The sequence below is a fragment of the Tribolium castaneum genome, chromosome 3, assembly GCF_031307605.1.
Source record: "Tribolium castaneum strain GA2 chromosome 3, icTriCast1.1, whole genome shotgun sequence".
Classification (NCBI taxonomy): domain Eukaryota; kingdom Metazoa; phylum Arthropoda; class Insecta; order Coleoptera; family Tenebrionidae; genus Tribolium; species Tribolium castaneum.
In genome coordinates, this window is record NC_087396.1 from 24265596 (window position 1) to 24293423 (window position 27828).

Below are 27828 nucleotides of genomic sequence, written 5' to 3' on the forward strand. Positions count from 1 at the left end.
TCCATACTCCCCCACAATCCCCCATGACGAAATGCTCACGTCTCCCGACTATTCCCCAACAATTCCCAAATATTTTCGAAGCGATATAAACAGGAACAGGACCGAATCCCCGACTTATTATCCGCTATACTCACCAATTTCCTCACGAAGAGTTTACATGGAGGAACCACCGTCACCGTACTACTCTTCGCGAAGCTCGGTCTTTTTCCCAACATCACCGTCATTTTCGTCAAGCTCTGGCTGAATTTCTTGTTACACTAATAAATTGAATTGTTTAACATTGGCGCTTTTTTGTTACTGCTCCCAACCCAAGCAACGAAAATGTCACCAAAAACGCATTAACAAATTCCAAGTTGGTGGCCAAAATGATTGGTAGGTCTGGTGACCACGTGGTTGTTTTTTCAGGTTAGAAAAAACTGGCTGTAATTTGTACCATGGGGGTGAAAGTGGGATACGCGCATTGGCAACACGAGAGTATAGGCGAGGGGGGTTTTGCACTCCCGGGGAGATGAAAAGGGACGACCAATGACGACTGCTTATTTTAAAACAAGCGCGTATTTATTAGGGATTTCATTAAATTATATTTTTTGACGTAACAATGACATCTACGCTTGCGCGCAGATCGCACCGAAAATATCGCGCCAAAAGTGTTGTTTTGTCACTCATCGTTCAACGTGTTACCGGAAGTATGTAGCAATTATTTGTTTAATCGTTTAATCAAAGCAAAAATTCTGATTACAGTTCGTTAGTGAGTCAATTCCTGGTGTTGAGCGCCGACCAAAAAGATAAGTATCTCTTATTTTATTAATATAACCTCATCTTTTTGATTGGTGTTTCTTTCTATTTTAAAGGCATTGGTCTGGAGTGACGGATTTTTGATTTCTACTACTCAACTGAACTTTAGTCATGGCTGGTTATCGCAAATATTCCTGCAAATACCCCGGATGCACCAGTGATTATGTTCCCAACAAAGGACAGTCCAATAAGCATTTCTTCACCTTCCCTAAGAATCCAAAGCTTCAAGAATTGTGGAGGAATGCCTGCAAAATTGAGGATCCTGTAAGTTCAAAATTTTGGCGTTTTCGCTATTTAGGGTATTTCAGAATTTACTTTTAAGTTTCTTATTTGCGCTCGAGTGTGTCAGTGCACTGCATGTACCTCCTCGTGGTCGTAGCGTGGGCAACTGTTTGCTGACAGACAAGGTAAAAGTCATTGCAAAGCAGACCTTATTTTGTTTTAAGTCTCGAGCAGACAGGCAAAACATGCCAACACTGACTGATTTAATTTTTTTATAATTTTTGTATAATTAAGAAATAATACAATACTTTAATTTTTTGAAAAATTTAATTTGTTATGTTACTCAAGTGTACAATAAAAATGTTAACAAAATCTGTGTTTTATTACCCCAAAACAACTTTTTTTGTAAGTTTCATTTCAAATTTTGTTTAAAATAAATATAAAACGTTTTCATTTTGTTTAAAATGAAAATATATTTTTTTATTTTAAACAATTTGCAATGAAACTTGTAAGATAAAAATAATAAAAAACAATATAAAAGGAATTTATTCAAACGTGGCACTTTACCGTGGTAGTAACGCACTTCAGCACCAGAGGCGCTGGATTCTCGTGTTGCCAGTGATTTACTAGGGAATTATCACTTCTTAACCCTTTCTGTTCTGTGATTTGTACCACCACACGAATATTGTGCAAAATGGGGCGCCGGAAGCCGGGTTTTAGGAAAAACCACCAGTTTTCCAACCAGAAACAAGTGAGTTTGGGCCTAATTTGTAATTACTTTTGATTGTTTGTTGTTCAGGGGGGCCAAAGTAATGTGGACACTCGCAAGGCTTACAACGACATAGTAAAAGAAAACGAAAAGTTTGTCAAGTATTACGAAGTGAGTAACGTTAGCACGTAATAACTTAACTAATTTGTGACTATCAAGGTGCAAAACGTGTGCAAGAAAGATGAGTATGATGCGTTTATCACTAGTTTAAAGACGGACTTGCCGGCGACTTTCCGCATCACTGGCTCCAAGGGAGAGGCCCAAAAAATGCTCGAAATCGTCCAAGGCCAGTTTATTAAGGATTGCTTAAGTCAGGGTGATAGTGAGGGGAAGCCCCCAAACATATTCCCTCTCCCTTGGTACCCCAATAAATTAGCCTGGCAGTTGGAACTGACACGTAAAGACATAAGACGCTGTGAGGCCTATTACAAACTCCACAATTTCCTAATTTCGGAAACGGAACATGGGACAATTTCACGCCAGGAAACCGTCAGTATGATACCCCCCTTATTACTCGACGTGCAACCCCATCACAAAGTAATTCGTGACGAAAAAATACTATAAATTCATTTAATGATTGTAGGTTCTAGATATGTGTGCCGCCCCCGGCTCCAAAACCGCCCAACTTTTGGAGATGTTGCACTCCAATGATGACCCGATTCCTTCCGGTTATGTTATCGCAAATGATGTTGATAACAAGCGGTGTTATATGTTGGTGCACCAAGCTAAAAGGCTGAATTCGCCGTGTGTGGCTGTAATCAACCATGATAGCGCAATTTTACCCAACCTATCGGCGTCTCTGCCTGATGGGTCAATGGAACAAGTCCAGTTTGATCGGGTGCTGTGCGATGTACCATGTTCTGGAGATGGGACTTTGCGCAAAAATCCAGACATTTGGATGAAGTGGACGCCCGCAAACGGGTTGAATTTGCACGGGTTTGTATTTTTTTCGACAAAAATTGAATTTATGACAACAAAGTTGAGGATTCATAAAATCTTCGTACATTTTCTTGATACCGATTTACTTTGTTTTATGTAAGTTTATAAATAATGTGCGTATTATTTTGAATTTTTAATAACTGTTCTTGATTTGAAAGCATATTTTTTTATTACAGAATTCAGTCTAGAATTTTGCGAAGAGGGGCCGAATTATTAACAGTAGGCGGCCGGTTGGTGTACTCAACTTGTTCAATAAACCCAATTGAGAACGAAGCTGTAATTCATAGATTATTATCAGAGACTGATGGAGCGCTTCAACTAGTTGATGTTAGTAGTTCGTTACCTGGACTTAAATATATGCCAGGTTTGTGATTCATTAATTAATTATTTTTACTAAAATAGTGCAAAATAATAATAGGTTTGGAGAATTGGTTAGTTGGGAGCCGGAACTTGGAATTTTATTCATCTTATGATGAAGTGGACGAGAAATGGCAGACGACAATCAGGCCACAAATGTTTCCGCCAAAATCTGAAGACAAACATTTGTATAATTTAAACAGATGGTAATTGCAATAATTACCAGTAATTTTTAAAATAATTGTGATTGTCCCCAGCATGCGTATTTTACCCCACCACCAAAACACCGGTGCTTTCTTCGTTGCAGTGTTAGAAAAACTCAAACCTCTCAACTCGAAAGAAAAATCATTTAAAACGAACGAAATCCCCGAAACTAACAGTAACAACAAACGCGAAAATGACGATTTGCCACAAAATCAGCGAAAAAAAACGCCGGAAAGAAGGTTACAGAGAGGATCCGTTCGTTTTTTTCAAAGAAGAGGAATCGGTTTGGAACGAAATTAAATCATTTTATGAAATTTCCGACGATTTCGATTCGAAATGTCTCTTGACTCGATGTCATGTCGGTAAAAAAAAGAACATTTATTTGACGTCGAATGCAGTCCGCGACTTGGTTGTACAAAATCAGAACGTAATCAAGTTTATTAATACGGGTGTTAAGGCGTTTGTTCGCTGTGACAATAAAAACATGAAATGTGCCTTCAGGATTGCCAATGATGGGCTTGAAAGTATTTATCCCTACATTGGAGATGGGAGAAAGATAGACATTCCGAGAGAAGATTTAATTACTTTGCTTTTGAACGACAATCCAGAGAAGTCGCCTCCGATTGCTTCATTGTCAGAAATTGTACAGAAGCAAGTTGAACATTTAAGTAAGTTTTACTTGATTATGAAAAAATAATAATGTCAATAATGATCTTGGCTACCTTTCTCAAGTCAACAAGTGTACATAAATTTACTCTAAACGGTCCGTTGAGGCACAATTACTGTGGCTCCTGGCGGCCCACAACTGATTATTACCTAATCAAAAGTGATGAATTGTCACAGGTCCTGGAAGCTGTGTATTAATTTATAAGGAAGAAATTGAAGGTAGTGCTGTACCTTTAATTATTCATATCAGTGGTTGGAGGGGCACTACTTCCTTGAGATGCTACATGTCCCAACATAGCACAGTCCATCTCCTTCGGCTTTTAGGAGGCGATATCACCAAATATGGTATTTTTATTATTGTTTTTTGATAATTGTGATAATTAATAATTTAACTTAGATGTGAACAAGTTCAAGAAAGCGGAAGAGGATGGAGAAGTGAAGGAAGGAGAATCGGGAACACAATAAAGCCTTGAGGTATGTACTTTTTATAATATATTTGGAATTATTATGTACAGAAAAAGCATAAAATCCTCGCAAAGGTCACAAAATTGCACATAGTGTCTCAAACAATATCACAAATAATTTGATTGGTATTTAAGAATTACCCTCACTTCTCACAAATCCTACCAACAAATAACAAAAAGTTACGCGAACGAGTGCAAATAACATTGCTAACAACTGGACGAATGACACTTAATTGACTAAACCTAACTGAAAGGACGGTAAAAGAATCGTGTTTTAGTTTTGTGTGTCTAGTGTGCGTTAAACTTGAATGGTGACTTGTTTCTGGGCTTGCATTTTAATTCGCGTGTTTTTCGGACAGGGTCTCTCGCCCATTAGGTGTTTTTTCCAGCAGAGCTCCTCGTCTTCGAAGTTTTCGTGGCAGAGGGGACAGCGGTTGTAGCCGTCGGCTAGGCCACGACAGGTGGTGGCGTGATGTTTGATTTCTGATATTTTTACAGCCTCGGAACATTGCGAGCATTGGGTGTAGTTTTTGCGACGTTCGCATTCCATTAGGAGGTGTTCCATCAACATCGACACTTCCACCACTTGGCTGCATTCCTTGCAACGTACCAGCATGGGACACGAGCGCCAGTAGTGCGAGTTCATGGAGTTGCTCACGGAGAGGATGCTACTCTCAGGCTGGTTGCAGAAAATGCATTGTCTGGAATTGTTTTTACCAAAATATACTAATTCGTCAAGGACTGAGCAGAGTGTTGTTTTGGTGCTGTCCATTTTCCATTTCCAACTTTCTGTCTTTCGTTTTCGAGTTTTTTTTAACCAGGAATACGATCTTACTTTTGAATTAATTTGATGAAAGTTGGCTGAAAAATCGGCAAGTTTTGTCGAAAATAATCTTTTTTTAACTAAATTCTCAAGTTTTTTGTCAAATTTCGCTAAACAACACGATAAATCACCAAACTAAAGGAAACATAACATTTTTGTCTTTTTTGAGCGTTTAATTAGTATACTCGTATTTTTCAGCTAGAAACGAAATGTTAGAAATAAGCCGAGATTTCTCTAAATATAAAATTTTGGCAAGTTTTCGGCCAGAATTTGAGATATGTTCAAAATTATTTACTTTTCGTCGTCGTCCTTTTGTGAGTTGTTACTCGGCGAGGAAATCCCACTAGCAGAGCTCGAACTTTCGTTCTTCGCATTACCGTTATTTTGTATATTACTACCACTCAAGCTCTTCGAAATGGCATAATTCTTGTTCTGGTGATTGACTTGGTCATAGTTGAAAATATTTTGTATGTTTGACGTGCTGGGACATTTATTCAACTCGTTGGGAGTTGGTTCCGGACTCAAATAGTCAGAATTTGGCGGTAAGGAGCACTGTTGAATGACTCGAGTTTTTTCCAACATTTCCTTCTTCCTCTGAAGTTTAAATTTAGCTAAATTTAAACTAATTCGTGTGTAGTTTACCTGTAAATCAATTTTATCGAATTCGTGGAATAGTTGCCGGTACAGCAGATTCCTCCGGGTGATATCATCGTCCGGTGGCAATTGTTTGCGAACTAGTCTCGGGTTGACTTTGTAAACTAGGACAAGGATTCGTTCTGAAACCTTTCTTACAGCTTCCGCAGGGTGGTGTAAGCCACTCGAGCCAAACTCAGACAAAGTTCTACACGTTAAACCACTACAATGCATTACTAAGTCACCACAAGCAAAAAAAATCTAAATTCTACCTCTGCTTATCGGTTGAAATTCCGTGATTTATAATGAGCTGCTCGACCATTTCTGCCCTACTTAAAGCTAGTCTAGGGTGAGTACTGCTGCTAACAGGTCTACTCAAATGAACCGGGATTATGTGTAGATCTCTAACGAACAATTTTTCGAACTTTTTTTTTGAATTATTTGTGACTTACCTGACGTTTTTACAATCGGCCATTGTCAGGATAGTGTGTACGGCCATGTGGTGGATTCTAGCACTAGTATCACCCGATTTAGTGAGGAGTTCGGGAAGCAGTTTATCGACACTTCGTGCAACTTCGGGCGGGGAAACCCGCCCTGGAACAAACTGCACGAAAAATAGTCGAATCACTTCGTTCGCTAAATTATAAACTGAAAAAACTTTATCTCGCAACGTGCGATGTAACAGAAAAATTGCAGCACGGGCTGTTTTATTCGCAGTGTGCATTTTAGTGTTGTCATAACCCAGCAGTTCTTCCTTCAATCGGTTCAAACCCTCCTCTTTGTCACAATAATGTTTCGAATAGAATTTTTCCACCAAGTCATTACCAAAAACTACGATAGGCAAGGCTGCTTGTTTTTTCTCCCGTTCGGTTAGTTTCGACGTTGTTTTAAAATCATTGTCCATTTGACACTCTCGCAGAAATTCGTTCGTTTGCGAACTGGAACAAGTCAATTACAATTTTGTTTAAGTTATTAGACTCAAAGAGGGTGTTACTGTCTCAGTGCTGGAAGTGGTTTTTCTTCGTACATTTCATAAGTCGATTTGACGATAGCACCTGCAGATTTGTTCCTTCTTCGAAAGGAACCGCGCGTTTGGATGTTAGTGGGGCTTCCGGTACTCGGCGACCCTTTTTTAGGGCTCTGGTGTCTTGGCACGTGCAAGGGTGAAGCTTGGGTTTGGTTGATTTGGGGCGAGTTTGATCGTTTGTCGTTGGATACGCGGAGGAGGGTTGGCGATAGGGGGTTTTTGCAAGCGTCCGTTTCGTCAAGACATTCGTCGTTTTTTGGGCAATACTACAATTAATTCAATTTAATTAATTTTAAACGTAAGGAAGAGTAGAAAAATTCTGAAAAAAATCAGTTACACAGAGACGCTGGTTTCTGTGAGACCATTAGTAATTGTGATGATTTATAAACAAATTTTTCGAAATTTTTTCTTCTAAAATAATTTTTTAAGGCAACTTTTTTTATTAAAAACTGATTTTGAAAGGGACATTGTTTTTGAACCAGTAGAATTTGTTTAATTTCATATTTGTTAAAGTTGCTTTGACTGTTTTTTTTGCAAGCTTTGACTGAAATAATTAATTCATTATTGTTGCATATTGGCAAATTTGTTTTCTTTATTTTAATAAACGGTTTATATTCGAATAAAATTTGTGACGTTGCGAATGGCGCGATTAGTTTGTTCTGAAACGGCCTTCTAGAAAGAACTGTCTTATTACGAAATGTTTTTTTACACATTATGCCTTTTTTGAGGGAATAGATACGATAATAATGAATATGAGTCAGTCGAAGTCTAGCTCTCGCACGATCGTTGCGCTTTGAATTTTTGAAATTATTTAAACAAAGTGCCAAATTTTCTAATTGTGGTGTCTCCAACGGTGAGTTAAATGTTGTGCTAATGTGTGGAGTGACTCTGATGAGATCAGGGATTATTTGTCTCTTTTTTTTTTTGATTATTGAGAACAAATTCATTTGAAAAAAGTATACTTACTCCTTCAGTTTCCAGCAGTTGCTCAACGCAAAACTCCTGATACACTGACGTTCTGTACTCATCCATTTGATTTTTTTTATGCCGCGCCCTTTCATAGTCCTCCAGTTCAATAGCGTGCCGTTTTTCCAGCTCATATTTTCCTAGTTTTTCCCCCGCTGATCGTAGATTTTCCATTGCTAGTTTCAACTTCCGAGCATACTCAAACCTTTCACCTACAAAACCCCAAATAATTAATACACACTCAGTTTTAACACCTTACTTATCACAGCCAGACGTTTCTTCGCCTCCATCTCCCTAATAATTTTCGCAACATCGATATCGACGTACATTTCAAAGGCCAAATCGTCGTAAGGCGACCAATATTCCGGGTCATTCTCCACTTTTTCATCATCATTTTCAGGACTTGAGTGCCTCCGCACGATTATTTCAGTCCCGAGCACGTTCACTGCAATCAGACTCACCTGATTGTTGTTATTGTGGGAGTTTGAGTGGTTTTTCCCCAATTTTAATTTAACGTAAGACGCGATTGTGGTTGGGACATTCGCAGACTTTAATTCTCTACTTTTAAACCCTGTGCTTTGGTTGTCAGATAACGTAACATATCCTAAATAATCCCAAGTAATTGACGCCACATCGTCAATGGTATTCGTGTCTTCATTACTCGAAAATAACTCAATTTTTGAAGCTGTAACAACTGGTTAAAACCCCTTTGAACCCAAACCACTTACTTACGAATGAGATATTGGTGGGCTAATATTTGTATTTTGTTCAAACAGCACCGTTTGTTCAATTGTATTACAATTTCCTGGGGGTATTCGCAGTTTTTCGCCGATTGCCATCCCTTAACTGTTGGCCCGTGCGTGTTTAGTTCAATAGCCCGATATTTGGGGTCTTCACCTACCAAAAAACCAACATAACCAGGGGCTTTGCGGTGTCTCTACTTACTCGTAACGTGGATTAGGGCGAAGTCGATTTTTTTCGGCATTCTTTGCTATTACCTCATTTTTTGTTTAACTAATTAATGTTTTTGCGTTGTATTGATTATTTTCGTGGCATTCTCACGTGGCTTGGAAAATTCTATTGAGAGGCATTTTCTCTGCTCTCGTCTTATTGATTTTCCAGGCGCCACTGCGCGGAGGTTTGAAAAATCAGACTCGGATATTATGGTTTATTAAGTATTACAAAATTGGTTTGTGGGCACTTGAACACTTAGTATGGCACATTAAAATTACACTTTTGTTAGTAAAAATATACACGAGACGTTTGTTATCACAGAACACATTTAAGTACAACTACGTTAAAAACTATTTATGTAACAAGTGGTCGTAAGTGTCGTTATTGACGCAGTTTTCTTCGGTTTCTTCAAACGGCAAGGATTCGTAAACGTTTTCCTTATTGTTCTCCTGTTGACGCTTCCTTCTGGGTGTTCTCTTTTTGAAATACCTGAAATACTTTGTAAATATTTATTTGCAATGGTTTTTGACCCACCTATAGGCGAAAAACCCGATCGGTATTAGCAAAAGTAGCAAAAATAGAGCGTAGAGGCCGTTGGAACCACTTTCCGAAATTTCGCTTTGTGGCGTCGTCAACTTCTTGTAATAAACCACATCGTGTTCGCTATTTCTGTATTTGTTGGTGACGATGAAAGTGAAGCAGTATTGAGTGTTGGGTTTTAAAGGCTTATCAGTCCCAATTTCCAAATTTTTGGCCTGATTATGTGTGGCTACTTCCAGTTTTTGTAGAATCCAAGTGTCGCCAAAGTCGTGGCACAAGTGGTCGCTGATTTTGCTGTTTTTCGTTATTTTTGTCGGAATTGTGATGTTTTGGTTGAAGTCTTGGACAATTACGACAAGACTGTAGGATTTCAAACGGTGGTCAAGGGTGGGTAAAGTGAACGTTACTGAAGTGGGCTCGGATTTGAGTAAGATAAGGTTTTGGTCAATGTGTTCGCCCAAATCGTCCGTTTTGACGTGGACGTGGGCAAAAGGGCTCTTGTATTTTGAGTTTGCTGATTGGACGAATAGTTCGTAGTGAGTGCTATAGGGTATGTACTTGATCTGAAAAAACGTGCAAAATATTGTACAATTGTATCATTATTATTTATTACCTGGTATTCATATCGTGGCAAGTAGTAGGACGAGTTGAATATTTTCAAAACTTCTTGAATACTGTTCGCTGTATCATTATCCGTACCATTCAGGACAATATGAAACGATTCGATTGAACCATTTTGGTTGTAGGGGTGCATCCAGCTCACGTTCAAATGACAATAGTCCAAACTTTCCTTACAGTCAACGATTTTATAAGTTATATTGGACGGCGACCCCGGAACTGTTAAATTTTTTTTCACAAAAAAAAAACAGAAAAACACTCACCTTGTTCCACCAAAAACGCCTCAACCAACACATCATCACCATAAAACTGCGTCCTTTCGTTCCTGATACTGACTTTAAACGTGTAGTTTTGATACGGAATCAAATTGTTCATCTCGACACAGTATTTCCTCGGCCATAATTTACACGGCGTTATGGGAAAATTCGAAGTTTTGCATTTTTTGAACGTAAGAGCATTGCAACGAGTCACTTGCCCGTACACTGGAACCCCTCGCGAATTCCTGGGCAAGTCGTAACGAAGCGCGACTGTATTTTTACCAATCGAGTAAATTTCCAAATTTTCAACAGGTGGTGCCTTCCCTGGCTGTGTCGTAAACTTGTTCTCGATTTTGAGCGTGTTTTTGTTATTTTGTATGTTTTCAAAGTTACGTGCTGTTGTAATTTCAAGCATGTACGTGGTAAAAGGTTGCAAATCGTTGATCTCGACCGTATCTTCAGTTTGCACTCCCAATTCTTTGGTAATGTTTGTCTTAACATTCGTTAAATTAAGTGCATATAAAACCGGGCCGTAAATTGATTTACAGGCGATTTTGTCCCAAGATGCGTACGCTTGGGTGTCGTGCACTTCGATTTGTAGTTTTGAAGGAATTTCTTCGAGTGATAATTGGGCTACGATTTTTTTTTTTTTGTTCAGTTGTATCAAAATTGTGGGTAAATATCTACCTGATTCTAGAGTTGTCACAAAAATTCGTTTCTCCTTCTCGTGAAGCATGCTCGAGAACGTGATGTTGTATCTGGTGTAGGGAATGAGGTCGTTTATTGTTATTTCATTATGTTTTGTCATTAGAAAACCGTTCGATTTTACTCTTTCTAAGTTAGGATTCTCAGGAGGGCACAAATCGTTGGCCTAACAATTGGATGGTCACAAAATTTTAATTTATTAATGAGTTACCTCGTATGTGATGAAATAGTTTATTTGGTTGTTGGGGTCTTCCTGAGTCCAGTTTAAGTAAATCGATGATGAATTTGATGAATTATCTACTGTTGGAAAATCTGCAAAATTTGTCAAACAAAACTGAAGTTTGAAACACGATTTTAGAATTTTAGTGCCTAAACAAAAAGGGAAAACGTTGAATCATTTTTTAAATGAAAATAAAAATTAAAAAATTAGAAAATCACATAATTAAGCCGTTTTTTGGCTAGAAATTCGAAAGATGTGTTGAAATAATGCAGAAAATTATTCAATTTATTTTTTATGCTTAATCTATGGCTACTGTATTGCACTTCCTTGAGAGACATCCTGTGTAATTAGAAAACTATTAATTTGCTACTAAATACTTTATATTTTTCTCTGTTCATGTGTATTTTTTCAAAATTTCTCTACAATACCTTTTAATTAAAATTATATAATTGATTAGGCAAATCATTGAGAACAAAATTACTTTCTTACGACAGATGTTTAAACATTAATTATAACAATTTTGGACTTAGTAAGAATTTTTACTAAAAACAAAAATTTCAGATGTTTTATTTGTTTATATTTTTAATTAATTAATATTGATTGAAGGAATGGTCGAGAAATTCAAAAAAAGTTAACGTTTTCAATAGCAAACGCTGATTACATATGCGATTATTAGTTTTCGCGGTACAAATGTCTCATCTTAAAAGCCTATTTTTTGTTTTACTCTATCGTTTTGACGTAATTTTTATCCCAAAACTTCCCATCCTTGATACAAATAGAAAATTAAAACGATTTCAGCTCGGATATACGCTCGTAAAACTACAAAGGAATCATCGATATTTGCAGCAACCATTCACTCGCTATTTCCAGCTGCTGCACATCGGGGTTAATAACCGTTAAAATTAGAATTAAATTGTTTCATCACACTCATAAACATATCACAAATGCGTTCAATTTAATAACTCTGTCTTATAGACAGTAAAAAACGCCTAAATACCTTTGATTTCGGAATAAACCAACTTCTTGGGCCTCCATTTCGGGTGCTCAACCACTTGACACGAAATTTCATCAGCTTGGTCCTCTTTCAGCCCATTTTCCAGTTTCAAAAACGTGACTTTCACCTCTAATCCATGCAAATTTAACCATGAATCATAAACTCTATAAATAAATTACCGTTCTCGTGACACACTCTCACATCATCGACCGCCCAAAAACCATCATTGTTTGCCGATTTTGTCTCCACAAAAATATTAAGCTTGTCGCTTTCAACATTATCGTCTTTGATTTTCACGAGCCGCCACTGAAAATCCTTGAATTTTTTATATTTTAATTAAAGTCAACGGTTCGGAATTATTATACTTGAGTGGGCTGCACGTCCTTTAAAATTTTCTTTTGCCCGTCTTTTATGATAAAGAAAGTCATAGAACAGGTGGGACAAGTCGAGACGTACAAACTCACACAGAGAAATTTCGAAGGGAGGTGCAACAAAGGCCCAAAACGTGACGTTTGTACTGTTTTGGTGTAAAAAAACTGGTCTGAAATAACTCAATTATTTGGTTTAAAAGTTGGTAATTGTGTATACTTTGGTGTATTTTCCACAGTGCAACTTGAGCACTTCGCACGAGCAAATAGAGCGGTTTTAGCGCTTCCTTATCTTCGTATTGGATAACAGTTCTGTTAACACTGACATCAGTTAAGCTGAAAACACCTTTATCGTCCAGACTTATCACGAAATTACGCCACTCATCACCGGATAAAATCTTTGCAAACGCCTGATACGAATCTAACAATTTATCGCTCACTGAAATATTCTTCGGCAAAGTCATATATTTCCGTAGAAAAATCGCATTTTGACTCATGTTTAAGTGGTAGCAAGGGTGGTTGTAAGGGTTCCAACCATCGCAAATTAATAACTCGACACTCGCGGACGCTCGTAGCGAAAACCCAGCTTTGAAAATTGTGGGAATTTCGATTTTATCCTCGAATTCTTTGCTGTTAGCTCCGGTTAAAATCGTGGGGAAGTTGTCCCATCGAGCATCGAACAGCAAATCGAGCGTTTTGGTCGAGTTCGTGTCAATTTCCCAGTTTTTCAAGGCCCAGATGTTGTTACACTTGGAGTTTTTGGCAAAGTTGCAATTGAAGTTGTTTTGAATCGTCGGGACGTATTTATTCGCTAGAAAAAAAATAAGGGTGGTTTTGGGCAATTTTGAACTCACTTATGCGCGGTTCTTGATTGGTTCTTGAAAGGGGGTAGATCCAGCCTATTGCAGCATATCGTTCGTTCTCTTCAGCTATGCAATTGGGCTGAAGTGTGTCACCTTCTTTTTTTACAATGTAAGTCAAATTGATGCTGGCTGATTGGTGCACCAGTGCCAATAGGGTGAGGAGGATGCTTAAGATGAGCATTTTACCCCGTCTGGAAGGTTTAACGCACTGTGTTCGAAAGGTGATAAAGATAAAGGTGTTTATTTGTCAGCGGTCAACATCACGCGAAGTGTGTTAAGTTTACATAGTAGGAAGTTGGGAAATCGTCGTCTTACTTACTTTTTTTGGACCATTTTGCTAAACGATTTCATTCAAATTCATACACGCACTCATGTTGAAATTGAAATGCTTATATAAATAGAAAAGTCCTTGAGTGCATGATCGAGCCTAAATTTTACGATGATGCGGACAAGTTTCTCTTTGATGGTAAACAATAGGCAACCTGTTTGACAGAGACTGATTCTCTTACAACAGGTGGGTTTACCCGATTGCCGTCAACAAACTCGCCAAATTCCAAATAGTTTTTGAGTTATGAATTTTATAAATTTTACAAATTGTTCCTTTAATTTAAAATTTTCTCGAAAACTGTTAGTCGGAGAGCATTAATCTTTTTTGAATAAGATAGATGATTAATAGAGCTTTCCAACGATAATACACTTCATGGGGTTATCTCTAATAGTTTCAGAGTTATTGCGTGATAAATGTCCCAAAATCGCGACAGAAATTGGAAAAATCAAAAAATCGAATATATGGACTTTTAACAACTCGAGAGAGTTGTAAAGGCATAGAACAGTCCACAATCAGTATTTTTTTATGGAATCAGTGCCGATTGCTAAGGTTCCACTGTAATTCAAGTGTGTACAATAACGAAGACAATAATTAGTGTAAATAGCTTTATTAGCAAAACGTGTAATACAATTGTAAGTTAAATATTAATCCGGAAACAAAGCTACAAATTAGAAATGAAACGCCGGTTGGTTAGTTTATTCATGTTGTTGTTGTTCCTCTTTCTGTAAATCGGCCGGTTTCGACGGTTCCTTATCGCCCTTCTTCTTTGAACCTGAGACAATATCATCGATACGCAACAACAGAATTGCCGTCTCAACTGCAGTTTTGTACGTTTGCAACTTAACAGCGAGTGGTTCCCACAACCCATTACTAGTCTGTTCTACCAACTCTCCACTCTCCCCATCTATCCCCCACGTACAGGGACTATTGACGTCCGTATGGTTCGCATGTTTCGCCCTCAAAGCCGTCAAAGTCCGAATTGTATTAGCCCCGCAATTCTGAGCCAAAGTCTTCGGAATTATCTCAAGCGCATGCGCTAAAGCCCTGTACGGTCCATGGGTTGCTTTCTGCAGCAGTTTTTGTGCCACGGCCATCTCGATTGCGCCTCCTCCTGGCACCAACCGAGGCAATAACATTATATTACGCGCTACTTGTAACGCATCTTGTAAATTACGTTCGGTTTCATTAAGTATGTCTTTACTAGCACCTCGCAGAAGAATAGTACAAGCTTTTGGGTTTTTACATTCGGTAATGTAACAAAAATACTCATCGCCCAATTTTTTGATTTCGAATAGTCCAGCACCTGTTCCCACATCCGACTCTTGTAATTCTTCTGTTCGATTAACGATTGTGGCGCCACAAGCACGAGCTATGCGGTTATTGTCAGATTTGCGCAAGCGACGAATTGCACTAATGCCAGCTTTGAGGAGGAAGTGCTGAGCCAAGTCAGAAACGCCTTTTTCGGTGAAAACCACGTCAGGTTTGAGGGCGATGATGTCGTCGCATTGGCGGCGGACGTGCTCTTCCTCCAGTTCAAGCAGACGAGTAAAATCCTATCAATTTTCACAATTAAATGAAAAATACAGTGGGGCAAGCAAGTGTTTTTACCGTTTCGGCAGTGATTTCAACGTTGGTTTGAGATTCGCCCTTTTTGTATTCCAACGAACAGTCCAAAAGGATGATTCGAGGGTTCTGTAACAAAAAAATATGGTTCTTATGCCCCCTCAATTTTTTACTACAAGGCCTTGTAGAAAAAATTAGTTACTTTACCTGAATATATCGTCTCATTTTGGGATGCGTGACGTCCTTATTGACCATAACCCCCCTTAAAATTTGAGACTCCTCAACCGATCCTCCCGGAATCTTCTCCACCTTGGCATATCTCTTAATATCAACCTCCGTACGACCGTTTTCTTCCAACAGAACTGTATTAACAGCGTCCAGAGCAATATTTACAGCTAAGTCCGACCAGCGACCTATAAATTTCGTTCCTACACAACCTTTCACCTAAAATAAAAAAAACAATAGTCATAATTTCGGTTTTTCGGAATTTGTAATAAACAACTTACGACATTAGCCAAGGCCGCTTTATCGTTCCGGTCCACGGGCACACTCAAAGGCCCCTCCAACATAGTCACCATGTCTTCTAGCGCTTCTTTATACTGTCTGATGATAACAGTCGGGTGCATATTCTGGTGCAAGAATTGCTCAGCAGCCGCCAACATCTCACCCGCCAGAACGATAACAGAAGTGGTCCCATCACCAACCTCCTCATCTTGAGTTCTCGCAATTTCAATCATGCTCTTGGCAGCTGGGTGCTGGACAGTGATTTCGCGAAGAATCGCATTGCCGTCGTTTGTCATGACGATGCCCCCCATGGGGTCCATGAGCATCTTCAGCATGGCTTGTGGGCCCAGACATGTCCGGATAACGTCCGCTATTTGCTGGGGGAGGGTGTGACAATTATAACCTCAGTTTTCACAAAACACGTTTACTGGTCACATATTTAAATCAAGACGTTTGCAAATTGAATTGGGTTATAAAAGAAGGGCGAAAATCTAATTAAGTAAAACACGTGCTAGTCATACCTTTCCGGCGTTTATGTTCTCCACCTGAACCTTGCGGCCCGACTCACGCTTCGTGTTTTGACCTGAAGTGAAAGAAGGTGTTTTAGATAAACAACCAGGCGAGAAAATAACTCATTGACTTACTTAAAACCAAAATTGGGGCACGTCCACCGCCAAACATTTCGCTTTTTTGCTGAAAGAACACCGGGACAATGCAAAACCTTCTGTCAAAATTTCACAACCTCGGCCGATTTGGTAGAAGTCGGTGTTACCGGCCGGGTTTTATTTCCCCAATTATGAAATTTTAGGGCTTGTTTTACAATTTTGGACCAAAATTGCGGTATGTTCCCACCAAATTGTAAATCTTTGGTGCAAACGCGGGCCAATAAAACGATTTTTCGATTTTTTCCGTGTTTTGGCTTGGCCGGTTTGGTAGGGACGGATGTTACCGACCGGCTTGAAAATGGGGCACAAGAAAGTTGTGTTTGTTTTGGGGCCGCCGGGGGTTGGTAAAGGGACACAATGTCGTAAAATAGCCAGTTATTACGGTTTTGTACACATTTCGGCCGGTGAGTTGCTGAGGCGTGAGCGACAAGTCCGCAATTCGGTTCACGGCGAACTGATTGATTCTTGTATAAAAGACGGGAAGATAGTTCCGGCAGAAATCACTTGCAAGTTGCTGGAACGGCACATGGAGGAGTCGCTACAAGACCGTTTTCTCATTGACGGATTCCCGCGGAATTTGGAAAATCGCGAAGGTTGGAGCAGGACAATTGGGGATAAAGTTGAAGTTATGTTCGTTTTGTTTATTGATTGTCCTGTGGAGGTTTGTATTGAGAGGTGCCTCAATAGAGGGGCTGCGGCTGGAAGTGGGCGTTTTGACGACACGATTGAAGTTATTGAAAAACGGGTGGCCACACACCTTAAGGAGACTCAACCAACGGTTGATTATTACAGAGAATTGAATTTGTTGAGAGTCGTCGATGGAAACAAGTCAGAGGATGCGGTTTTTGAGGACATTAAACAAATATTTAACGATTATTAATAAAAAATTATTTAATCACTGTCGTCCAACACAACTATTCTTCGCTTTTTCGCGGCGCTTTTACTGTCCGATTTTTTTCGTTTTTTGTTTTGTTTTTCCTCCTTCAGCTGCATTTCCAGTAGTTCCAGCTCGGACAAGTCGTTGCTGCAAATTTCAACCTCTTGGCTGCTCACGCAGAACGAATCCTTGAAAATCAAAATCAACTTTTATAGGAAAAAAAAATAAACAAAGTTTAAAAACCCGACACACCAAACCTTTATTTAAAAACACTACGTGTTTCAATCACAAAGTGGTCATCCTCAGGTGAGAATATAAACAGTTTATATTCTCACCTGAGGATGACCACTTTGTGGTTGAAACGCGTAGTGTTTTTAAATAAAGGTTTGGTGTGTCGGGTTTTTTAAACTTTGTTTATTTTAGTTTCCAAGCCAAGAAAATCCAACAAGAAGTAACTTTTATGGGGATCTCCATAAAAAATACAGGCATATACAGGGTTAAATTTCCAATAATAAGAGATAAAAGTAATGTAAAAGTGATACTCTAAACTTTCTCGTTTCGTCTCCTGTATTTTTGAACGACTACTTACGTTCATATACGTGTCATCTTCATTGCTAACTTGTTGAGAGAACACATTTGAGACATTAAACGTAGGTTTGTCCGGAATTTTGAACTTCCCTCGCACTGGACTTTTCACAGATTGTAAATATCTCGCATGCATTATTGTATCATTAAGCAAATCCTCCGTTTCATCAGCTACAAAACTTGCTTCAAAACAATCTTCCCCACTATCTTCATCATCCGAAATGGTTTGTTCATCACCAGATACGACCGCTTCTTCATCCAGAAACTCGCACACTAATTTGCGTCTCTCTTTCGTTTTTGACGGTTTCTCAATTTTGTTCTTCAGTGAAATAGTTCTAGGTTTTGCAAAAATTGGACTCTTTTCCTCGAACTCGTCCTCACTGTCCCCATCAAACGAAATATTAAACTTGGGGCTTTTCTTTACTCGAGAACTTTTCTTTTGTGTAGATTTAGGAGTCTCACATTTTTGTCTTGGTTGTGTTAAACGTTGGGATTTTTTCGTTTTTGGAGTCGTATTTTCTTTCTGAATATCGCTTTTCGCGATTAAACTTAACATCTGAGTTACCGAAAGTTGAGATTTATTATTATCTGTTTTAGAAGGTTCTTTAACGGGACTCTCAGTCAAATCAATCGTACTAACATTCAAGTTCTGAGTTTGTGGTCTAATTATCCCCTTATCCGAAATTGATTTCCTGTGAGTTTCTTTATTCGAATCAGGAAGGAAACAAGAAAAATCGCAAAAATCATCAAGACTCGAGAGTTGTTCTTCAATATTTTTATGGCTCGTAGTTTGAGTTTCCACTTTTTTGACTGAAAACTGCGACATGTCGCACAAATCATCGATAGATAAATCCAGTTTTGGCTTTTCCTCTTCCTTTGGCAAAGTGCTTTCAACATTTTTTCGCGACAATCCAAACGCAGACAAATCGCAAAGATCACTAATATCCAAATCTACTTTCGTAGACTCAACTTTTTCCTTGTTTTCTTCTCGATTATTCAAAAGCTGCGATAAATCACAAATATCGCTAATAATATCAAAATTCTTTTTGGGCGACGAAACTTGAGCATTTGTGGTTTCAAAAAAACTTTTTCGGCGTTGGTTCAAGTTTGCTAAATTCGGTTTTTTTTCCTCAAACAATTTCTTTTTCGCACTTGACTCTTGCCCCCTTGTGTAGCTGCATAAAATCGGCGATAAGGGTGCTTCGAATGAAACGTCTTGTTTTTCGTCAGAAGGGAATAAGTCTGGTGACCCTTCGAAAATATCAGGAGAGGTGTTTGCACACTTTTCGGGAGTGTAAATAACAGTTTCATCCAAATCTGCCGGTGTTTCTTCACACTTTTCAAGAGTGTGTCCAGTTTCTTCGAAAATTTCGGCAACTGATGAGAGTTTAAAAAATGCCAAAACGTCGTTATAGTCTTCTTTCGGTTCCAATAAATTCAAAACTTTATTAAACGATTCAGGTGGTTCAAAAATGTACGATTTTTCGGGAACTTTCTCAATTTGTTGATCGTCGCGTATGCGAAACGAATCCATAAAAGAATCAAAGTTTCGTGGGGTTTCAAACGGTACAGTTTTTTCCTGACACATTTCTTCCAGTTCACTTAAATCAATATCGTCGAAACTATCATCAACGTCCATCAACTCTTGGTGTTTTTCTCTCGATTTTGGACTCAAAGAATCAGCAAAAACCTCCAAATCTTTGATGGTGATACTTTCAACTACTGATAAATCAGGAACTGTGAAAGAACTCAAATCCAAAGTATCACGAGTTTTGTTATATTTGATTGTAGGACACTCGAATAAAAATTCGCACGTTTTGCAACGGTACAAGTCTTGTATTGATAAAAACGTTGACAATTCTTCGAATAATTCAGGCGGAAACGACTGAGTCACGTCTTTTTCGCCCCCAAAAGAAAATTTCTGGCTTACAGGTTCTGCAAAAATTAACAAAACAATGATTTATTCTTGATAGTTATGTAATATTTTTTTGGAAATAAGAAAAACAGAACCAACAGACCTTGGCTCAAAGCATTGACACTGGGCTTGGCAAACATACTCCTGATATCACCTTGTTTCAAATATTTATGGTGATTGAAATCGCTAAATATTGCTGAAATTTTTTTTTAACAGAAAAAATCGTAAACAAAAATAACTTACATTTTTGTGTCACTGGTAAGTTGAAACGCTTAGAATCGGCAAACTGTAGTAACGTAACGAAAATTTCCGTTTGTTTGGACTTTGCGTTAGCTTGGAACACCCTTTGTTTCTCCAAATGTTTGGCAAAATCAATTTTGGGTTTTGCCTCGATTTGGAAGAATTCTTCTCTAGTTTTGTTCCAGAAATTATCAATCTTATCAGAGATTCGTTCCTTAATTTCAACAATTTCTAAATCATCGGAAATGTTTCGTAACATATCTTTCAAATTGGCGGTTTTTGTTACGACGGGTTTTTTAACAGTGATGCACATTTTTTGGCACTTTGGTTGCACGTACGAAGGTATCATCTTGGGATTATCTGTGTATTTCCCCTCTTGCAACAATTGCGAATTCGTTGCAAAACTCCCTAAGTTATTTTTATAAATCAAACAATCTTTCAACGTTTGTTGTTCCCTCCCTTCCGTAACCAGAACCACAACCCGCCCTTCTTTTTTACGCCCGGTCCGCCCCATTCTTTGTATCATTCGAATTGGAGATTTATTCGCTATATCGAAGCAAACAATCAAGTCGACTTCGCCCACATCAAGGCCTTCTTCGCCAATACAAGTCGACAGGAGGGTATTGCAAGTGCCTTCTCTGAAACTTTTGACCGTCTAAAAGCGAGATTATTCCATTTTTTCAAGATTTTTAATTACATTTATTTGCTCTTTTTGTGTCACTCCGGCACGTTGACCAACAAAAACGCGGGACCTTATCAGAGGAAAACTCCTAGTGAGTACAGCGTAAGCTTCGGTGGCGCTCTCCCGATACTCAAAAAACACAATAACACGAGTGGAAGCGTCCGAATTTGTGAAATGTGCAACAAGGATGTCTCGAAGTTGGTAAAACTTCGGGTGCCCAAATTTTATTGAAGCTGGAATCTATTGTAATCAAAAAATTTCAAACTGTTATTAAATATTGCATTAATTCCAAATTATTTTTCAAAAGTGGCAGCAATGTTTGTTTATTATTCGTGTAATAAGAACAAATTTTACACAAAAAAATGTGTATTTACCTCAGCAAAAGTACCATCGGGCAGTGGTTGGACTTCAGGGTCTGGACCTAAGTATGCTTGAAGATCGTCCATTATCTGAATTATACTCACATTTCCCTGCAGTAAAGGATTATTAATATGTTCTATGAAAAAACAAGTGTTGGTCTAGTTATTTTTTATAGCGAAATGGTGGTACTACCTTTGTAAAAATTCAGAAACGCCCTCAATCCACAACGAACAAGGGTTTCATAAGCGTGATAAAGTGTGACACAAATGTTTAGACATTTCATAATTTCTGCATAGTTTGCAGTTCTGTAAATAATTTACTTTAACATATCTCGGATTATGGCGTAAATAAGAACGCACCTATTGGCTGAATTTTTCGCCTGGAATTCCTTCATCACCATGAATATTTTACCTTTGGTCAGATTAGCACAATTTCCATAAATCACTTTATACTGGATTAGGGTTCTGGTGTATTTTTCTAAAACCTGGACACATTATTTATAAACAGACTGGATTTATTAGTAATTTTAAAATTCAACTGTTTTTAATGATTCTGCATTTATATTAATTATTATAATAAACTTAGCTTTTTCTTGCTCTTTGTATGTCAATTCATATAATTTTTTGCTTCAAACAAACCTGAATGTACTTATCCCTGATTTGTTGCAACTTCTCACCCAACGGCACCACAACAGTCTCAAGCGCCCTCTCAAACACATACGGCTTCACATCGGGACTTTCCTCACTCCTGAATTCCAAATGCGCAATCAACAAATTCCTCATAACATCCAGCACATCCTTCGAACTATTCCCGGGTGTAGCGCTCAACGCCAACACCCGAAATAACTTATTTTTCGGTAATAACTTACGCACAACTTCACAATAGGCGTGATTACCCTTTGCTCTATGCGCCTCATCAAACACCAAACACTTAATTTTCGGCCCCAACTCGACAATTATGTTAAGATCGTTTTGCAAAACCTGCGGTGTGATAAAAAAAACTCGCTTATTTTGCCAGATTTCGGTACGTGATTGCTGGATTTTGGTGCGAGTGAGTTCGGCTGTGACCTCCTGAGGGATGGCCATGATGTTGTAGCACGCGTCCATTTGTTGCTTGACTAGGGGGCGTGTGGGGGCCATGAAAATGACCTTGTCATGGGGGTACCATCGGTAGAAGTTGTACATGACCACGGCTGCGATGAAGGTTTTGCCGAGACCTGTCGGAAGACTTACGAGGGTATTCCAGTGGAGGGCTTTTTCGGTTATAGTGTATTGGTACTCCCGGACTGGGAGATTTGTGGGGTAAATCCATGTCTGGCCAGCTTGTAAGTCGAAGCCTCTGGTGGCGGGGTCCTGGCACAGGCTTCCAGCACTTGGTTTGAATTATTAAGTGGTGGGGTTCAAGTCACACTTACTCGTTGATTCCTTGTGTGTTTATTTGCGAAATGTTCATTATAATTACATCACGAACAGAATAACAAGAACAAACAAGTTTGAATATTGCAGTGTGAGGTTAGTTTTTTGAATTGTCAACATCACGATGACAATGACAAGCACTGACAACACAAAATCCCCAGACACCAAGTCTTAAATTACAGCAGAACCGCATTTAGGAGATTTTCCCCCCCAATTTTGATTATTTGTTTTACCAAATTTGTGAGCCGCTATCAGTTTTTCTCTAAAATATCGCTCATTCCGTTTGGTGTTACTCTAATTATGTTTTTCAAAAAACAAAAAACCCCGGATTTTCAAATTTCAAAATGGTGGTCGAACCACTTGAAGAAAAAGTGATTGCGCGAATTCGAAGCTCCTCTTCAATTGATAGCGTGACTCAGTGCATCACAGAACTGGTAATAAACCATTTCCTGTCCTTTAAATGTATTAGTTATGCAAAATCCAGGTTTTGAACAGTTTGGACGCGAAAGCGACAGCTATTGCTGTTCGAGTCAATCTTACAACTTTTCGCCTACAAGTTGTAGACAATGGGCGTGGAATTTCGCGCCCGAATTTAGAATTTGTGGGTCAACGCTACATGACCAACAAATGCCACAGCTTGGACGACCTCCACAAACACCTAAAATTCTACGGTTTCAAAGGCGAAGCCTTGTCTAACATTTCGCACATTTCCCAACGTGTGACAGTTGAGACTAGGGAACACAACAGTGAGGAGACTTTCGTCAAAATCTTGGAAAAAGATAAACAAACAATCAATTCAAGTAAATGTCGGGCCAGCCATGGCACCACTGTCACAGTTGAGGGTTTTTTGCACAACTTACCAGTGAGACAACAATGCGTCAAAAACAACGAATTAGAAAATATCAAGCGGAGCCTTGAGTGCCTTATTATAATCCACCCGCGCGTGTCGTTCACTTTGCGAAACGATTTAGGCCTGAAAGTTGTTCTTTCAAGCGTTGCAACACCAGATATTGCAAGCTCTTTCAAAACAATCCACCCTGAAATAGACGAAAACGAATTCGCTTTGCTCAAAGTTGGCAAAAATAAGACACGCGTTGAAGGTCTCATCTACAAACAGTTGCACGAAAACAAGCGCTTGCAGTACTTGTATGTCAATAAGAGACCGGTGAACTCGCCCAAAATCCTCAATTTTGTCAATGCGCTTTTTAAAACCGTCCCCAAAACTGATCCGAAGAGGAAGAACCCCGTTTTTGTCATACACATCAAGTGTCCCTACTCCGACATTGATATCACTCTAGAACCAGCAAAGACGCTTGTGTTCTTCAGAAAAATTGATCTTGTGAAGCGATGTCTCCAAAAAATGATCAGTACATTCAAAGGGGGTGATTCCGAAATAGTGGCCAAGAAAACGCACAGGCCTTTGAGTGAGTTTGGCGTGTCCCAGATAGGAGGGGCTGTGAAAGGCTTCGGGACGAAGCGCAAAAGTGAGGATTTGGAAGAGTTGGTGTCGAATAAATCGGCGAAAATTGTCGAGGATACGCCCTATTTTGAGGAACCGAGGGTTGTGTCCAAGCAAACGAAGGTGGCTTTGCCCATTGAGGTGAAAAAGGGGGAGAAAAGGGAGAGCGAAGGTATAATGGATAATAGCCTCTATACCAATTACCCTGATAACGAAAAGAAGGGGAAAGACGTGATTATGGATATGTTTATAATGTCACTGGACGTGTTCCCGCCTGAAGATAAGGCTAATGAAACTGAACCCGAACTAAATAATGTAGTGGATATGGAAACTACTTTAGATAAATCACCAAATGAAAAAAATGCTCTTTCCCAAAAATCTCCGATTAAGGAGAATATGGTTTCAGTGGGTATTCAGGCAGGACCGGGGAACATACCGGTATTTGGGGTCACACCACGAAAAGCTATGTCTAAATATGTGTCTGACTATGATTTTGATTTTTCCAACGTCGAAGCTTTACCGACTTTTCATTTTAAAACGCCAGATTTGCCCACACATTTCAATCAGCCGAAGAAATTGTTCGATTTTCGTAATACAAGGCGTAGCAGTTTTAATATTTTTGCTAATGAAAACACGTTTGATCAAGTGAGGCAATCGCCGTATTTTGCTAAGAAGGCCAAAGCTAGCAAATTTGAGATTGATTCGAATAAAGAGAACTGGTCAAATGACTTGGATAATACAGTTGATTTTAAGTTTATTAAAAAAGACAATACGAAAAGAATTTTGAACGAATCACATACTAGTAAATACTTCACGCCTCAAAAATCTAAGAGTTGTAAATTAAGGGTTCAAACCCCGAAACACACCCTTTTGGAAGAGTCGCGAGATTTATTTGATAAGTCATCCGAAAGTGGGCTTTTAATAACCCTGGATGAGGAAATTGAGAAAAACAAAACTGAGGATATTGTCATAGCCCCCACATTTACGCAACATCAGAACCTTTGGTTAAGGAAAACTGGCAACGACATTACTTTTGAAATGACCGAACGCTTTGACTTTGTCCCCAAAGGCCTGTCTCCGATTTTGAAAGATTGTGGCAAAGTGGACGACATGAGCCCCAAATCGAGGCAACAGCTACAAAATGCGCTCGTACAATCGTACGAAGACGAGTTGTTGATGGTTAAGTGGCAGAAGTGTCTTGATGATGGGGGTAATTGTTTACGAAACGTTGCCTTGTCACATGAACGTGTTACAGATCCGAAGAAATTCTTCGATGAAATTTATGTGGAAAAGTCGAGATTAATCGAAAGTGAGGTTCCTAATGCGTACAATAGACATGTCAAGGATTTTGAAAATATAAGCTTCACGAAGGATTTATTCAAAAATGTTGATATTATCGGCCAGGTTGATTGCAAATTTATTGCAGTGTGGGAACGGACGAGGAATTTGGTTGTGTTGTTTGACCAACATGCTGTGCACGAGAGGGTGCGTTTGGAGGAGCTATCGGAAGGTCGTGTCACACTTGTGTAAAAACTTCAACTGAGATAATTACAGGTTACAAAAACGCATCCACGAAACTTGACCAAGACATTACAATTTTTTTGCCACAAAGTGACTTAACGCTCCTCAAGCGACAAAAAACTAATCTCAAGTCGCTAGGTCTCGTTTTGGAGTTTTTCACCAACGGGTTGACCATTTATCAAGTGCCGCTGTGTCTTTACAACAAGTCGAAAAAAGGGGTACATTTGGTTGCACTTGTTGTAGTAATTGTCACAGTTTTGTAGGTCGATATTGTGTTTTTGACTCAGACTTTGATCAAAGAAATTGTTGATCTTTTGAAAACTAACAACGAAATTATGGTAAATACTCCGAGTCTTATACAAAATATCGTCAATTCCGAGGCTTGCAGAGGTTTGCCGATTGACAAATTAATTTTAGTGTAAAACTATTTTTAGGTGCAATTAAATTCGGAGATTCTTTGACCAAAAACGAGTGTTTTGCACATTTGAAAAATTTGGCAAAGTGCAAGTTGCCGTTTCAATGCGCTCACGGAAGACCGACACTCACTCCCTTAATTTTCCTCAATCGATTCTATGATGAAGAGGTCGCAAAACCAAATTTGCACAATTTAAGAGAAAATTGATTTTTGTTATTTAATTATGTATTAATTAAAAATATATTTTGGTAAATAATAATAGATACAGTGCAATAGTGTGACTAGTGAACATGCAGTTAATAAATAATTACAGTATTTCATATTTGTTCAGCACCAAGTTCCAAAAAATGGGTTAATTTATTTAGCTATCTCTCGTCAATTGTTGCTGTTTGTATGTCTCCTTCAACATTTTTAAATTCTCCTGAAGCGAGGCCACTTCTTCAAATCGTTGCGCTTTCCGTGCTTGGTCAATATAATTCCGCACAATATTCATTTGCTCAATTAGCGGGTCCTCAGTTTCGGTATTTTCATTACTCACAGCTGCAGGTGACCAACCTGTGGTCACTGTCACTCTTTTTATGTTCGTTTTGACTGCCAATTGATTCTCCTCTTCAGTGTTCCTCAGAGAGCGTTCGCGTTTAATTCTCTCGAGTTCTTGGACAGAAGGGGGCGCTGGTAGTGTTAATAAATAGTCTTTAATGTAATGAGAAGTCCCCCGTCTTATACTATTTTGTAGTAGTTCGACTTTAGGCGTTTCTTCGTCCACAGGCAAGGATGCGATTTTTTTACTCAAAATATCAATTGATTCGGCTTTTTTGGCAATTGAAGCCCTTAAAGATTGAGTGTCTTGCAGTTGAAACGTGGTCTCACCGGACGTTAGGGAATTGTACATTTTTAAATACAAATCAACGGAGCTCTGAGTTTGGGATTTGAGGTTTTGTAGGTGGTTGTACAATTGGCAAATTATTGGTTGTCTCATTTGTTCGAGTTGCACGCGTCTGCGACTCTCGAGCATGTCGAGGCAATGGTTGCAAATACGGAGGCTGTCTGGTTCCTTACCTTGGACTTGCTCCCGGTTGTTTACGTCCACGTTGTGAACGGGGGCAACTATCGCTTCTGGAATGAAAAATTATACTGTATCTTGGTGTTTAAAAAATGACTTACGAGCCGTCTCATATGGCAAAAAATAGGAACACGCGTTGCACATAATGCTTCCACATAACCTACAATGGTGCTGTCTCCTTGTAATATTAAAACTAGACGCACATGAAGGACAGCGTGTCACTGTGGAACCATCCAACCAAGCCACCAACTCCTGCTCTTGCTGTTTACGATCCGACCCATAGAACCTCAACAACCTATCCAACCTAATAATAAGTTTATTAGTTTCGGTGGTTCGATGATCGAGTCGTTCTCTACGAACGGCTTTGAAATAATCAGTGTGACTCCGGATCTGACCGGGTTCTTGCGGCTCACTTATCTCTAAATAATACTTTTCTAAGGTGATTTCATTTTTGAAAACTTCCAAGTCTTGTTCGTCAAGTTTTAATATCTTTTTCTTGGCTTTGCCGTACAAATCTGTGAAAATTGAACGTTTAAGTGTTGAGAACAGCTGACATAACCTCACCTTTGATGGATTTTAGGATGTCTTGTTCTTCGGAATGTAAGTCTTGGAAGTGGGCAATCAGATTGTTCGGGGAACGCAAGTCTTTGTGGCAAATGGGGCACAAGAAGCCCTCTTTTATCAAATTTGCTTCAGCCATTATCGCTTTACAAACATGTCAAACTGACGTTTAATTGACATTTGACAACGTAATACGAGTGATTGAAAATGACTGTTTGGGTTGGCAACCTTGGATTTTGTTGACTGACTTCTGCTGACTGTCATTTTTTTTGTTGACGGAAATAAAAGGCG

The 27828-nt window shown here is 38.9% G+C and overlaps 8 protein-coding genes and 1 long non-coding RNA gene across 13 annotated transcripts; 3 read left to right on the top strand and 6 right to left on the bottom strand.

Moving 5' to 3' along the window:
- The first annotated feature begins 311 nt into the window (after positions 1-311).
- Positions 312-5161, top strand: Nsun2 (NOP2-Sun domain family, member 2). The gene is given in 12 exon segments (XM_064355559.1): positions 312-425; positions 1682-1768; positions 1817-1897; positions 1946-2323; positions 2370-2722; positions 2902-3089; positions 3144-3288; positions 3340-3489; positions 3491-3954; positions 4130-4297; positions 4350-4426; positions 4915-5161. Coding segments are annotated over 10 exon segments (2052 nt in total). The 5' UTR covers positions 312-425; positions 1682-1711; the 3' UTR covers positions 4418-4426; positions 4915-5161.
- LOC135265649 (uncharacterized) lies at positions 698-1578 on the bottom strand. Its single transcript, XR_010333392.1, has 2 exons — positions 1111-1578; positions 698-1057 (listed from the first exon to the last, which is right to left on the bottom strand). It is a non-coding gene; the product is annotated as an uncharacterized LOC135265649 (long non-coding RNA).
- LOC662343 (uncharacterized protein) lies at positions 4428-8979 on the bottom strand. The gene is made up of 10 exons (XM_008196952.3): positions 8811-8979; positions 8598-8762; positions 8125-8550; positions 7866-8077; positions 6867-7165; positions 6325-6810; positions 6145-6276; positions 5882-6095; positions 5535-5833; positions 4428-5117 (listed from the first exon to the last, which is right to left on the bottom strand). The coding sequence occupies exons 1-10, from the start codon at positions 8848-8850 to the stop codon at positions 4715-4717; spliced, it is 2676 nt and encodes an 891-aa protein (XP_008195174.2). The 5' UTR covers positions 8851-8979; the 3' UTR covers positions 4428-4714.
- A 40-nt stretch (positions 8980-9019) lies between these two features.
- LOC662380 (uncharacterized) lies at positions 9020-13855 on the bottom strand. 3 transcript variants are annotated; one of them, XM_015981215.2, is made up of 12 exons: positions 13704-13855; positions 13376-13575; positions 12742-13332; positions 12519-12694; positions 12333-12459; positions 12157-12282; positions 11151-11251; positions 10922-11105; positions 10241-10867; positions 9973-10196; positions 9354-9922; positions 9020-9308 (listed from the first exon to the last, which is right to left on the bottom strand). In XM_015981215.2, exons 1-12 carry the CDS (start codon positions 13733-13735, stop codon positions 9170-9172), a joined length of 3096 nt encoding a protein of 1031 aa, XP_015836701.2. In that variant the 5' UTR covers positions 13736-13855; the 3' UTR covers positions 9020-9169. The 3 variants fall into 3 exon arrangements, with proteins under 3 accessions (XP_015836701.2, XP_008195175.2, XP_008195176.2); XM_008196953.3 differs by having other exon boundaries at positions 12333-12468; XM_008196954.3 differs by having other exon boundaries at positions 12333-12468; positions 13376-13592; positions 13704-13835.
- Positions 13856-14303: 448 nt separating this feature from the next.
- On the bottom strand, positions 14304-16562 carry CCT3 (Chaperonin containing TCP1 subunit 3). The gene is made up of 6 exons (XM_968511.4): positions 16424-16562; positions 16301-16362; positions 15782-16156; positions 15483-15719; positions 15321-15404; positions 14304-15265 (listed from the first exon to the last, which is right to left on the bottom strand). The coding sequence occupies exons 1-6, from the start codon at positions 16458-16460 to the stop codon at positions 14408-14410; spliced, it is 1653 nt and encodes a 550-aa protein (XP_973604.1). The 5' UTR covers positions 16461-16562; the 3' UTR covers positions 14304-14407.
- A 156-nt stretch (positions 16563-16718) lies between these two features.
- LOC662451 (UMP-CMP kinase) lies at positions 16719-17343 on the top strand. Its single transcript, XM_015981220.2, has one exon. The coding sequence runs from the start codon at positions 16722-16724 to the stop codon at positions 17322-17324; it is 603 nt and encodes a 200-aa protein (XP_015836706.2). The 5' UTR covers positions 16719-16721; the 3' UTR covers positions 17325-17343.
- On the bottom strand, positions 17318-22678 carry Fancm (Fanconi anemia group M helicase). Its single transcript, XM_968577.4, has 10 exons — positions 22518-22678; positions 21742-22474; positions 21463-21587; positions 21296-21408; positions 21118-21239; positions 20759-20983; positions 20065-20716; positions 19925-20017; positions 17911-19841; positions 17318-17509 (listed from the first exon to the last, which is right to left on the bottom strand). The coding sequence occupies exons 1-10, from the start codon at positions 22553-22555 to the stop codon at positions 17336-17338; spliced, it is 4206 nt and encodes a 1401-aa protein (XP_973670.2). The 5' UTR covers positions 22556-22678; the 3' UTR covers positions 17318-17335.
- Positions 22679-22697: 19 nt separating this feature from the next.
- LOC103313509 (uncharacterized) lies at positions 22698-26233 on the top strand. Of its 3 annotated transcripts, none has more exons than XM_008196956.3 (6): positions 22698-22952; positions 23003-25187; positions 25233-25487; positions 25532-25716; positions 25762-25888; positions 25933-26233. In XM_008196956.3, the coding sequence occupies exons 1-6, from the start codon at positions 22863-22865 to the stop codon at positions 26118-26120; spliced, it is 3030 nt and encodes a 1009-aa protein (XP_008195178.2). In that variant the 5' UTR covers positions 22698-22862; the 3' UTR covers positions 26121-26233. The 3 variants fall into 3 exon arrangements, with proteins under 3 accessions (XP_008195178.2, XP_064211628.1, XP_008195180.2); XM_064355558.1 differs by having other exon boundaries at positions 25762-25836; positions 25933-26134; XM_008196958.3 differs by having other exon boundaries at positions 22842-22952; positions 23014-25187.
- On the bottom strand, positions 26144-27730 carry Rbsn-5 (Rabenosyn-5). Its single transcript, XM_968642.4, has 3 exons — positions 27541-27730; positions 27078-27491; positions 26144-27029 (listed from the first exon to the last, which is right to left on the bottom strand). Exons 1-3 carry the CDS (start codon positions 27674-27676, stop codon positions 26275-26277), a joined length of 1305 nt encoding a protein of 434 aa, XP_973735.2. The 5' UTR covers positions 27677-27730; the 3' UTR covers positions 26144-26274.
- Positions 27731-27828: the final 98 nt, after the last annotated feature.

What these genes read in the sequence shown, in the direction of transcription:
- LOC662343 (XM_008196952.3), bottom strand. Translation starts at nt 8,850, where the DNA reads ATGCCGAAAAAAATCGACTTCGCCCTAATCCACGTTACGA. An exon ending in GAAACGTCTGGCTGTGATAA is followed by an intron (nt 8,078 to 8,124) that starts GTAAGGTGTTAA and finishes GGGGTTTTGTAG; the next exon opens with GTGAAAGGTTTGAGTATGCT. An exon ending in CAAAAGGACGACGACGAAAA is followed by an intron (nt 5,118 to 5,534) that starts GTAAATAATTTT and finishes AAACAATTCCAG; the next exon opens with ACAATGCATTTTCTGCAACC.
- LOC662380 (XM_008196953.3), bottom strand. Translation starts at nt 13,735, where the DNA reads ATGAAATCGTTTAGCAAAATGGTCCAAAAAAA. An exon ending in GGTTTATTCCGAAATCAAAG is followed by an intron (nt 11,252 to 12,156) that starts GTATTTAGGCGT and finishes CAAATTTTGCAG; the next exon opens with ATTTTCCAACAGTAGATAAT. An exon ending in TGCCACGATATGAATACCAG is followed by an intron (nt 9,923 to 9,972) that starts GTAATAAATAAT and finishes ACGTTTTTTCAG; the next exon opens with ATCAAGTACATACCCTATAG.
- CCT3 (XM_968511.4), bottom strand. Translation starts at nt 16,460, where the DNA reads ATGTTTGGCGGTGGACGTGCCCCAATTTTGGTTTTAA. An exon ending in AAATGAGACGATATATTCAG is followed by an intron (nt 15,405 to 15,482) that starts GTAAAGTAACTA and finishes TTTTTGTTACAG; the next exon opens with AACCCTCGAATCATCCTTTT. An exon ending in TTGAAATCACTGCCGAAACG is followed by an intron (nt 15,266 to 15,320) that starts GTAAAAACACTT and finishes GAAAATTGATAG; the next exon opens with GATTTTACTCGTCTGCTTGA.
- LOC662451 (XM_015981220.2), top strand. Translation starts at nt 16,722, where the DNA reads ATGTTACCGACCGGCTTGAAAATGGGGCACAAGAAAGTTGTGTTTGTT.
- Fancm (XM_968577.4), bottom strand. Translation starts at nt 22,555, where the DNA reads ATGAACATTTCGCAAATAAACACACAAGGAATCAACGA. An exon ending in GTTTCTGAATTTTTACAAAG is followed by an intron (nt 21,240 to 21,295) that starts GTAGTACCACCA and finishes GTTTTTTCATAG; the next exon opens with AACATATTAATAATCCTTTA. An exon ending in TGTCAATGCTTTGAGCCAAG is followed by an intron (nt 19,842 to 19,924) that starts GTCTGTTGGTTC and finishes TAATTTTTGCAG; the next exon opens with AACCTGTAAGCCAGAAATTT.
- LOC103313509 (XM_008196956.3), top strand. Translation starts at nt 22,863, where the DNA reads ATGGTGGTCGAACCACTTGAAGAAAAAGTGATTGCGCGAATTCGAAGC. An exon ending in TTTGGAGGAGCTATCGGAAG is followed by an intron (nt 25,488 to 25,531) that starts GTCGTGTCACAC and finishes AGATAATTACAG; the next exon opens with GTTACAAAAACGCATCCACG. An exon ending in ACAACAAGTCGAAAAAAGGG is followed by an intron (nt 25,717 to 25,761) that starts GTACATTTGGTT and finishes ACAGTTTTGTAG; the next exon opens with GTCGATATTGTGTTTTTGAC.
- Rbsn-5 (XM_968642.4), bottom strand. Translation starts at nt 27,676, where the DNA reads ATGGCTGAAGCAAATTTGATAAAAGAGGGCTTCTTGTGCCCCATTTGC. An exon ending in CATCCTAAAATCCATCAAAG is followed by an intron (nt 27,492 to 27,540) that starts GTGAGGTTATGT and finishes CAATTTTCACAG; the next exon opens with ATTTGTACGGCAAAGCCAAG. An exon ending in TTTGCCATATGAGACGGCTC is followed by an intron (nt 27,030 to 27,077) that starts GTAAGTCATTTT and finishes TTTTCATTCCAG; the next exon opens with AAGCGATAGTTGCCCCCGTT.